This window comes from Hippopotamus amphibius, chromosome 7 (assembly GCF_030028045.1).
Source record: "Hippopotamus amphibius kiboko isolate mHipAmp2 chromosome 7, mHipAmp2.hap2, whole genome shotgun sequence".
In the NCBI taxonomy this organism is placed as follows: Eukaryota; Metazoa; Chordata; class Mammalia; order Artiodactyla; family Hippopotamidae; genus Hippopotamus; species Hippopotamus amphibius.
In genome coordinates this window covers 10,483,285-10,494,457 of record NC_080192.1, presented here as the reverse complement: position 1 = coordinate 10,494,457, position 11,173 = coordinate 10,483,285, and the positions used below count along the sequence as shown (strand labels likewise).

General features: G+C 56.0%; 1 protein-coding gene across 2 annotated transcripts; it reads left to right on the top strand.

Annotated features, from left to right (window-relative positions):
• Positions 1 to 340: 340 nt before the first annotated feature.
• Positions 341 to 6,339, top strand: NOL12 (nucleolar protein 12). Of its 2 annotated transcripts, none has more exons than XM_057743450.1 (6): positions 341 to 492; positions 1,676 to 1,781; positions 2,066 to 2,114; positions 2,654 to 2,796; positions 3,731 to 3,828; positions 4,221 to 6,339. In XM_057743450.1, the coding sequence occupies exons 1-6, from the start codon at positions 410 to 412 to the stop codon at positions 4,384 to 4,386; spliced, it is 645 nt and encodes a 214-aa protein (XP_057599433.1). In that variant the 5' UTR covers positions 341 to 409; the 3' UTR covers positions 4,387 to 6,339. The 2 variants fall into 2 exon arrangements, with proteins under 2 accessions (XP_057599433.1, XP_057599434.1); XM_057743451.1 differs by lacking the exon at positions 341 to 492 and adding an exon at positions 705 to 841.
• Positions 6,340 to 11,173: the final 4,834 nt, after the last annotated feature.

Below are 11,173 nucleotides of genomic sequence, written 5' to 3'. Positions count from 1 at the left end.
AGGATTCTAATCCAGGTAGTTTGGCTCCAGAAACACGCTCCTGGAGACCACCACGGAGGTGACATCCGAATCAAAAGAAGGATCAGCAATCTCTGGCCATTCACTAATAACTCTGTATTGAGCACCTACTGTGTGCAAGGCATCGTTCTAGGCGCTAGGACCTCGGTGCCTCGCTCTCACAGTTGCTAGCCTAAGAGAGGGAGTGGGGCTGGGAGTCGCGGCGGTGGGGTCTTGCCTGTTACAGGCAGAAAAGAGGAACGGGGAGACGGGCTGGGCGGCCCCTTTAAAAGGCGGGGCCTGGCGAGCGGAACTGCGGAGCGTCTACGCGGGGCACGTCCGGGAGGCTGGAAGCGCTACACCCGGAAGTGTCTTAGGTGAGCGGGGGCCGCGCCGCCACGGCCCCACCGCCATGGGCCGCAACAAGAAGAAGAAGCGAGATGGTGAAGACCGGCGGCCGCGGCTCATTTTGAGCTTCGACGAGGAGAAGCGGCGGTGAGTGCCCAGGCTGGAGCGGATCCCCTTCGGGCCGCTGGGCAAGGACCCGGCTGATTCCGCCGGCGCACGCTCGCGCGGAGGGCCCTTCCGGCCCCGCCCTCTCGGCGTGGAGCGGGGCTCCCGCGGCAGGAAGCGGCCGCCTGGGGCCCCCATCCCGGAGGAATGGAATCGCCCGCCCCGCCCTCGCTTCTCTTCTGGGCTCCGCAACCCGCCCAGCGATGCTGTGTTCGCTGCTCGCGAGCGGGGAGCTCGGGTCTCCGAGCGGTGGCTTCGACCTCCCCAGCCCAGCCCGGCGGCCCCGCTGGCAGTAGACTCAGCTGTTTTTGATGAATGATAAGTGAATGAAGCGAGTGGCTTATATTTATTTATTTATTCACCAGGCGATTACTAAGCTCTTTCGGGGTGTACTTGCTAGGCTTCGAGACCCCTGAGTCGGACCCCTAAGCCTTAGCGTTCGGTCCATCAAATGTCCCTCACTCAGAATGCTACCTAGGCATATTGTAGTGGGTCAGCAAAAAGCCTAGCGTTGAGCCTCGGAACAGGTGGGGATGGTGCAGACAGCCCTAGAGAGATGAGAGAGGCTGAGATCAGATAGGCGGAGGGAGGGAAGTGCTGAGGCATCATCAAGAAACTCAGGGTGACATCAACACTACCTGCAGATGTGTCCGGGGCGGGGTCCTGGGGGAGTGGGCTGTTGGTCCAATACAGAGTTTGTGGAGGTCTGGGTGATGGTGGCCTTGAAAGCCTCACTAGAAGTGGCTTAATTCGCTGAGTAATGGAGTTTGCCAGCAAAGAAGGGGGACCCTCACCTGTTCTAGGTTCAAAGGCCCTCAGCCAGTGCCCACCACCTGACCCAGTTGCTGGCAGCTGAGAGCCCTGGAGGGTGGTGAGTGGAGAGAGGCAGCATCTCCCTCTCTTTCCCTAATCTTACACTCTCTGTGATCTTGGGCAAGTAACTTTGCTCTCTGTGCCTCAGTGTCTCCCATCTGTAAAATGGGGTTGGGTACCTACTATGCAGGTTGCTGTGAGGATTACATGACTTTAATATGTGTACCTGTTTGAAATGGTGTTTGGCACACGGTGAATGCAGTATTAGCTTTTTAAAATTTTTTCCCCACCTTCGTGGAGCAAGCCCTTCTTTCCTTGTATCCTGACTTTCTCTCTTGCCTCTCTGCTGTAGGGAGTACCTGACAGGCTTCCACAAACGCAAGGTGGAGCGGAAGAAGGCAGCCATTGAGGAGATCAAGCAGCGGCTCAAGGAGGAGCAGAGGAAGCTCCGGGAGGAGGTGCGATGGGAGAGGGCGGGAACTGTCTCTGACTCCCAGGGGACTTGCAGCCTTGATGGCCTGAAAAGGGGCACCTGCAGGGATGAGGGGAGGTGTGGGCAGGCCTGGGGAGCAGTTTATACAGATAGATACCCGTGGGCCCAGGTCTGGGGAAGGTTTAGGGCTAGATCTTCTGGTCTTTTCCTTCAAGCCATGGTCTTACTCACCCTGGAGGTGAGCAGTGCCTTTGCCTGAGGTTGGGCTGAGAGGCCATACTCACCATGCTCCCTTCTCTTTGGTTTCAGCGCCACCAAGAATACTTGAAGATGTTGGCAGAGAGAGAGGAGGCGCTGGGTAAGTGCCATCCTTGGCTGGACCTGGAGAATAGCTAACAGGCTGAGTTTCTTTATACCTTGGTGGGTATGAGGGGAGGGATGTAAGAGCTGCACAAAAGCTAATATCTCTAGCTTTAGGAGTCTTGGTGGTGACCTGGGAGCCAGGGGTGGTCCTCAGGTACCTCTAAATGTCAGTGGATCAGAGACCAGGAAGAGACCCAGACCTCTTGGTAGACCAATCCTGAGCAGAAAGCCCAGCTTCTGAGGCCTGGAGGGACTGGGGGTGGAGGGGTGGGGGAGGCAGCAGCTCCTGGTGGCACACCGGGTTTGTCCTAGGTGGGGACCAGGTGGTCTGAGGTCTCTCTGGAGCACGAAGGAAAGAGTTGGGTCATTTATAGCATTTGTCTGCTCTGGAGCTGGTGACTTCCGGGATTCCCTCCTATAGAGCAGAGGGGGCCATTGCACTCAGGGCTGGGGGCTGGGGGCAGGGGGCGGTGGCTGGAGCCTGCTTGCTTGTGCCCTGCGGCTGCGACCTGGTTTTGTGCCCACCCCACACAGAGGAGGCAGACGAACTGGACCGGCTGGTGACAGCAAAGACAGAGTCGGTGCAGTACGACCACCCCAACCACACGGTTACGGTGACCACCATCAGCGACCTGGACCTCTCAGGGGCCCGGCTGCTCGGATTGCCCCCGCCTGAGGTGGGTCTCCATACCAGCCCTGGGGAAGAAGGGACACAGGGGCAGCCTGGCTTGTCAGGGGGTCACTAAGTGCTGGTCCATGTCATGAGGATTCCAGTGCAAGGGGCTCTTTCCTCCAGGGCTCCCTCTAGGGCCTGGACAAAAGCCCGGAGCCCTGGGGCTTCGGGGGCTGGCCCCACCACGAGTGGCTGTGGCTTTCCCTGCCTTGTCTGCTCCCCTTCGCCAGTACATTGGGGGTCACCAATGAGAGCAGCTGCCTCGTGGGGTTGCTGTGAGGAGGAAGGGGGGTCAGTCCACTAGAAGCACTTGAGAGGGCGGCTGATCGTGGTCACTCTCCCTGCACGGCTCGGCTCTGTGCCCTGGCCTGTGGGGTGTGAGTCATCCGCAAGTTCCAACTGGCATTTGTTTTTTTTTTTTTCTTTAATAAGGGAGCAGAATATCATTGAAATGTCAGAAAGCATTACATCAGGTGTTGTCTTGTGAAATGTTTGTGTAGGGATTTATATACGTGTGTGTGTACAGTTACAGGTAAACCGCCTCCCCCAGCGTGGGTTACAGTGTCTCTGAGTCCTAGAGCCAGTGCTTTCTCACGTCCTTTCTGAGCTCACATTCACGTTGTGTTTGATGCTCATTCCTCTGTAGGGTCTGATGCCGAGGCCAGCCTTGTCCCCATTTTAGAGTCCTTTCATTTGTGAGTGTTTGAGTGTGTCCACTGTAGGCTTCACTGGCAGAGGACTTTGGAACCCAGCTCTGCCCGTGTAATCCTTGCTTCAGGGCACATGCAGCCTGCCTGCCTGCGGCCTGCTCTGAGCCCCGACCCAGGTGTTGGGGGGCGGCGGGTCATGCCCCCACTCACCGGAGCTGCGACTGCTCTGGGTACCCAGGCCTCTGACCCACCGCTCCCTGTGACAGACCTTGTCCTGTGCTTCTTTAGCAAGGGGCCGGGCACGGAGCCGAGGAGGAGGCGTCATCCGTGGAGAAGCCGGCCAGAGCCTTGCCCAGGAAGTCCAGAGACCCCCTGCTGTCCCAGCGGTGAGCCCTGGCCTGTCCTCCCCTGTGAGCCTGCTCCTGTGGCTGATGTTGTGACGGCGGCCTGTGGTGGGCGGTGTGGGGCCCCGGGCAGCCCTTTGCCCAGCTTGTCAGGTGGTCCTCAGCACCGCTTACTGCCACCTCCAACTCCCGAGAGTATCCGGCCCTGGGTACCCTTAGCGCCTGGGGTGAGGGCCTTTCTTGCTGTGAGCTGAGGAGCTGGCAGGCCCTCGGGGGACAGAGCAGGCTGCCTTTGGAATGGCATTCATGGCCTGTCCTGACTTCCCCTCCATGAGCTGGGCCATCAGTCACCGCCCTACCCAACCTTCCACCCATACCCTGTTCCCCAGGGTAAACTGAGGCCTGAGCCTCACCAGTCTTCCGCCCTCCCACAGGATCTGCTCTCTCACCGCCTCGCTGCATGCACACAGTCGCAAAAAGGTCAAGAGGAAACATCCCCGCCGGGGCCAGGACTCCACCAAGAAGCCCCCAAGCGCCACTCGTACCAGCAAGACCCAGCGCCGCCGGCTGACAGGCAAAGCCCGGCACAGCGGGGAGTGAGCCCTGAGACCCAGGCTGTGCCCCAGCCTTGGCTGCCAGGACCTGTCCTGTCTCAGCTTGGCTGTCCCGTAACCCAGCCTGCCCCCAGGTGATGACAGCCCAAACTTCGGAGGCCAGCACCTCTCTGGCCTGGGGCTTGGACTCCAGAAGGTCCAGGCAGTGAAGAGCTGGCCTCCCCCAGGAAGAGCCCCCAGGGCCAGGTTTGGGGTGTCTTCCCAAATGTATACCCCACTGGACCTTCATCACATTTGTGAAACTAAGTGATGTGTGGTTGGTTTGTCCCTGGCCCCGATGCCACATGCCAGGGGCAGGCGTTTGGGGGGTGGGAACTGTTGGGGGTGTGGGTTATCCTTGTTCTCCAGCAGTTCTCCATGTGGGTACAAAAAGGTAGTGCTAGGTCCGGGCCCCCAACTGGGGAGAAGACCAGCGCCACCACTGGTAGAAGCCAGAGTACCTCCTGCTCTGGAACATGGGCTGGTGGGTTAGCAGGACTGGGCTCTGTCTTTTCCTGGCTGGGACGCTGGGCCTGTCCCTTCTGCTCAGCTGAAATTGAAGGGGTGAAGACAGGGGAGTCCTGGAATATTCCTCACCCCCAAACTTGGGCAGCTTCCCCAGGCTTGCAGCAGCTCCCAGACAGAGCCCAACAAAGAAGGAGTGATCAGTCCTTTGTAAAGAAAATACATCTCAGCTCGCCTGAAAGTATGGCCCTCTCAGCAGGCCCCTCAGGAGGCCGGCTGCTGCTTGGTGAGGGCTGCGGCGTCTTCACACTTCTTCCGAGTAGACCTTCAGGTATGGCTTCAGAGCCAGTGGAAACCAGCCTTGTTCCTTCCTCGTCCCAGCTTGTGAGTGACCCATGTCACTCACACTCCACACTCTTCTGACCGAGCTGGGCTGGTGGCAGAATCCAGGGCCACCTGCGGCGGGTGGACGCGGTGCCAGCGGGGGCAGCCAGAGTGCCTGTTCTGGAGGGTGCCTGACCTACTTGCACTGACCGCTTCCTGTGATTGCGGGCCAGGGCACAGGAATTTCAGGTTGTGCCCTGGTGAAGGGAGCTGGGTCAGGCCCCGCTACTAGGACTGCAAAGGGGAGAAAGATGAGCTCTTGGCCCTGGTGAAGCTGTGGACGAGGGAGTGAGTGTGAGGGGAGCACAGGTTCCGCCCAGCCCTGCGGAGCCCGGGGCTCCTGGAGGAGGGGAGCATGGATCTGGGTCTGCAGGGCCGGCCTTCCCCTCTACTCACCCTGTGAAGGGCCTGTCAGGAGCAGCCCTGGCCCCGCATTGGGCAGGCGCTCTCCCCCACCACCATCAACCCACCATCTGGTGCTGCCTGGCGGTTGGTGCGGGTCTGAAAACCACACTTGGCGGTGGGAACGTGCGGCTCAGCGCTTGTGCTTGGGAGGCCCAGTGACCTGGCTTCTCGGCTCCTTCCACCTGCTTCCCCTGCTGCCTTCCCATTGTCCTCCCTGCGCTTGGGGTGGGGCGACTCGCCCTGCTGGGCTGCCTCCATCCAGGGCACAGGGCGGGGCCTGTTACTGGGCCGTCCAGGTGGGGCTGGTACTTGCCCCAGGAAAGTGAGCCTCGCCCTCACAGGCCCTTGTGAGCAGGAGCGGAGATGAGCCTGGGGGATTTGCACGCAGCCGGGCTGGGGTTTGGGTCCTGGCTCTGCCCCTGGCCCACTGTGTGAGCTCCCTACTGCCAGCCTCCCTGGCGCTGTTTCCCCACGTGTGAGGTGTCATAAGGCTCCCACCTCTCAGGCTGCCCAGAGGCTGAAGCGAGACCATGTGCTTGAACCACTTCCCATGGCCCCTGGCCTGCCCAGGCTGTGCCTTCCACGGGTGCGAGGCTGCTGCTGAGACGCGGGACCAGGCTCTCTTCTCCATCCCCAGTGACAGGGCCTTTTACATCTTACGTCTACACGTGTAGTGTTTACTAGTATTAAATTCTCATCTCCTGTCTCCCACATGTGCCCTCGGATTGTCCCGCAGACCAAGGAAATGGAATCATGGTGAATTCTGCCAATCCTAAAATTGAAAGTGGTGGAGTCAGAACCCTCTGGAGAACTTGTCATTTCTCTCCATGTTCTACCTGGATTCTTCCTGTTGCTCCCTGTCCTGTGGGCCCTGTGGTTTGGGGCCTCTAGGAGCTTAATCAGGAAGGATTAGATTTAGCTACATATAATATGAAACGATTTAAAAATAACTGGCTGACGTAAGAGAGGAGTTCTCTGGTTAACAAAAATGGAAGGTAGCTAGCCTGGAGCTGAGATGGCAGGCTTTTAGCTTTCTATTTTGTGCCGTTTTCAACACATGGGTTCCACCTTGTGGCCTGAGATGGCTGCCTGAGCTTCAGCCATCATATCTGCCTTTCAGCTGCAGGGAGGAGGAAGGAATGAAGGTCAGGGCCCTCCTCTTAGGAGTACTTGATGCTTGTGCTATTAGGCAGGCAGCAAAGGCTTAGGGCAGGAAGAGGAGGGAGCTCCTAGCTGCGGGGAAGGCTGGGGACCGTGGTCTATTCTGGAGAACCATGTACCCACGTAAGAACTGGGGATTGTGTTACTAAAGGGAGAATCGGTATTGGGCTGCAAGCAGCAGATTCTCCCACAGGGGCCAAATATGTAAAGGGCTGTTGGGAGGGGCTCCAACTGTGGAAGTAAAGCCGTAGCAGACGCTTATCTGTTCCTGTTACTGCACTGAACTGTGCCGGTGGGTCAGGCCTGTGCTAGTAAAGCAAGGAGCAGTGGCCGTGGTTACCGGGAGCCAGGCCTCAGCTCCGCTGAAAGAACTCTCCCAGTAGCATCCATTTTGGGGTGGCCTGACTCTCCCCCAAGGGATGAAGTGAGCAGGCCGGGCGGAGCTGCCCACTGGGACCTAAAACAGGAGGAGAGGGTTCTGATGTCAGGGAAGCCTCAGCTTCCTTCCTTTTCAAAATCCCCTGACTTTTATGTTACCTAGGCTTGAGCTTTTGCCCTCCCTTTGGTGCAGATGGCTCTGGGAGGGGTTCCCAGTTCATCCTGAGCTTCGGGTGCTCACTGCCTGCTCTTTTGTGAGCAAGTCTGTTTTAGAAAAGCCCTCCTGTTCCAAGCCAACATCTGCCTCCGACGGATGCCATAGAAGCCCTTTAGGTGTTCGCAGGCTGCCCTCAGCGTTTCCCACGCTCCTCGGCCCTGAGCTGCCTCCTCCAGGAAGCCTTCCCTGACCCCTGGGAATTAGTCGTTTCTCATCTGGGCTCCAGGCATACTTTGTGTTCTTTCTTTTGAACACTGAACATGTTATGGCCTGGTTACCTCTTTCCCCCTAGCCAGGCCCTGAGCTTTCTGAGTGGGAAATCGTGTCGGTCATTTCTGTGTTTCTGCTCCTGGCACAGGACATGAATCACTGTAGGTTTTCAGCCAATCCGGCTGGATTACACTCTGCACAGGTGTCCTCGAAATAACCTTTTCGAGAATTTTCTTGGCCCTTGTGCCATGCTTGCCTGTCTTCAAGTTTCTGAATTTAGTTTTTTCTCCTCACCACAACCATCTCCCTTGGGGCTTTGCTGAAACCTGCCCTGTCCAATGAACTTTGCCCTTTCCCTTCCCTCTTAGTCACCATGACTGGCAAATAACCAAAAGGAGGAGGATGGGAAACAAATTTATCAAGCACCCCCAATATGCCAGTGTCATTATTAACTCAACAACAGCACGGTGAAGATGGTGCTAGCTCCATTTGACAGATGAGAAAACAGAGTCTCAGGTTAAGTTACATCAAATGTTACCCTGTTATAGCTAATAAGAGGGAGAGACAAGCACATGGAGGTCACCCTGGAGGTCAGGGTTCAGTAAAGTATAGGCCCCGGGGGGGCACAGAACAGAGAGGAAGTGACACTGGCGTGAGTCTTGAAAGATGTCTTGGCCAGGCAGATGGGAGAGGGGATGGGTGGGCAGAGAGCCCTTGGTGAGCAAAGGTGGGGGAGGGGTAGTCAGAGGAGAGGAGAAAGCTGCAGAGGCCAGCAGGGACCAGACCCTTAAGGGACTCAGATACTGAGCTAAGGACCTGGATCCTTGCGGGCAGCGGGAGCCCCTGCGGTGGGGGTGGGGTTTTAGCCAGGGGAGAGTCAGAGTCAGGGATTCATTTGAGAGACATCTCCCTGGTGGCAGTGTCAGGGTGCACCAGGGGGACTGGAAGCTCCAAGACCCTCCAGCAATAATCCAGGGGAGAGGTAGGCAGACCCTCCTCCCATGCAGGCACCACTCTCTCGCTAAGCGTTTACTGAGCACTGATAGGGACGTGCACAGTAAAGCACCAGTCTTAGGTGCTCAGCACTGGGGATACACTGGTGAGCAAGAGAGGTGGTCCCTGCTGTCCAGGGACTTAGATTCCCTGAGCTGTATCAATGGGGATAGAGAGGAGACTGGAGGAGAGATAATAACAGTTATTGAACACTCACTGTATACCAGTCATTCTTTACCTGGCTTAACTCACTGAGTTCTTACTATAACCCCACAGCGTAGGTAGTTCCATTAAACCCATTTTTCAGGTGAGGCACATTGAGATGCCGCCTACCCCCACCCTGATGTTCGCTAGGACACTGTTTTCACTGAGTTCTAACTACTCACTGTCTCTCAGTTGAGCTGGGATTTAAGCTATGGGCTGTCTGGCTGGGCACATGTGCATCTCCAGGGAAGGATCCAGAAGCTAGATAGATATACCCAAGCCATGGGTCCTTCCGCAGAGAAATAAGTCACACCCTAGATCCCTACATTAGCACTGCCAGACTAGCTGAACAAACCCAAAGAAACAGGAGGCGGAGGTCAAGGATCTTACCTCCAGGGGGCGCCACTCACATGGTCGACAGTGTGAAAGACACCCCGGGAACAATGAGAGATTTGCACAGGATCCCAGCAGAATGAGCCTTCACTTAAGGCTGGGGAAGCCAGGGAGGGCTTCCTGGAGAGAGGGGGACATTTAAGCCATCACTAAAGGATGAAAATCTGTGGCCGTTTCGGAGACACTGCATAAGAGAAGTCCTGAGGACTAGTTTAATTTGGCTCCCTCGATGTTTAAAAACAATTTGACTTAGCCATATTTAAACATTTTGAGGTTTCATATAAAAGTTCACATTTCCAGCTTCTGGCGGCTTTGGATCACCACTTCACAGGGTAGCCTTGGGCTGGAGCCAGCCCTGACGACCGCTTTAGAGACTCGTGACTTCCTGCCCCTGCTCCGTTGGGTCTCAGCCCCCTGCATCTCTATCTTGCCTGACCAGACCATGTGATTCTCCACCAGACCTGTGAGCAGGGAGGGCTGGGATGGCCATTCCCGCTTGAACAGTGAGGAAACAGACTCAGAGGGGTGGAGTGGGATTAGAACTGTCACTTACCGTTCTGCTTCCCCAGATCTCTGAAGAGGTATGTCTGTGCCAAGGTGAAGGGCGTGAGCAAAGGGGTGGAAATGAATAGGCACAGACTCTTCAGGGAGCAGAAAGGGGAATGGGAGGCTGGAGGTAAATGGTGACAAGTAGTGACGCTGCCCTGGCTGCCACCATTGTGCCCTGAGCCATGCCACAGAACTCAGAGTGTGTTTTTAGACCAGGCACGGTCATCGAGGAGCTGAGCGGCTTTGGGCAACTTGCTTGAGCCTTGAGTTTCCCATCTGTATAATGGGGTTGTAGCTGCCCTTCCCTTCACAGGGATGAAACTACCACTGTCCCCCACAGGAAGGGTCTTCCTCCAATAGGCCCCTTTGTTCCTCCCAACAAATCCTTGGCTCCCGGGCCCCCTTCAGGACCCTAGCTTCTGCCCAATCCCCCCCACCCCAACTGTTTTCCCTGCCCTGGAGGACTGCAACTAGGCAGCTTCAGAGCTTTGAAGAGCACTCAGGACAGCCCACCAATCCTGCCCACTGACTCTCCCCCTCACCTCCTTATTCTTTCTACTCCAGCCTCACTGTTTCTGTCCCCTCAGCCTAAAAACGCTCTTCCCAGGACTTGCAGTCTCACTCCCACGTCTTCTCCAGGTCTTTGCTCAAAGGTTGCCATCTCAGAGAGGCCTTCCCTGACCACCTTATTTTTTTAAGTTTTTTATTATTTTTTAAAAAAATGCTTGGCCTTTATTTAAGTTTATTTATTTATTTATTGGCTGCATTGGGTCTTCGTTGCTGTACATGGGCTTTCTCTAGTTGTGGCGAGTGGGGGCTACTCTTCATTGCAGTGCGCGGGCTTCTCATTGTGGTGACTTCTGTTGCGGAGCACGGGCTCTAGGCACGTGGGTTTCAGTAGTTGTGGTACACGGGCTCTAGGGCACTGGCTCAGTAGTTGTGGTGCACAGGTTTAGTTGTTCTGCGGCATGTGGGATCTTCCCAGACTAGGGATCAAACCTGTGTCGCCTGCATTGCCAGGCAGATTCTTAACTACTGCACCACCAGGGAAGTCCTTATTTTTTTGGAATGTTTAATATTTTCTAAATATGTATTTTTGGATTTTTGTAACATTAAATAAGAAATAGAGCCATTGGAATTGTTTTATTGAATGAATATATATGTGTATGTATATATGAGATCCAGCGGTAAATACTTCCTGACCACCTTATTTAAAAAGTAATGCTCTCCTGGGTCTTCCTAGGTGGTGCAGCAGTTAAGAATCCACCTGCCAGTGCAGGGTACATGGGTTTGATCCCTGCTCCAGGAAGATCCCACATGCCGCGGAGCAACTAAGCCTGTGTGCCACAACTATTGAGCCTGCACTTTAGAGCTATTGAGACCATGTGCTGCAACTACTGAAGCCCATGCGCCTAGAGCCCGTGCTCCTCAACAA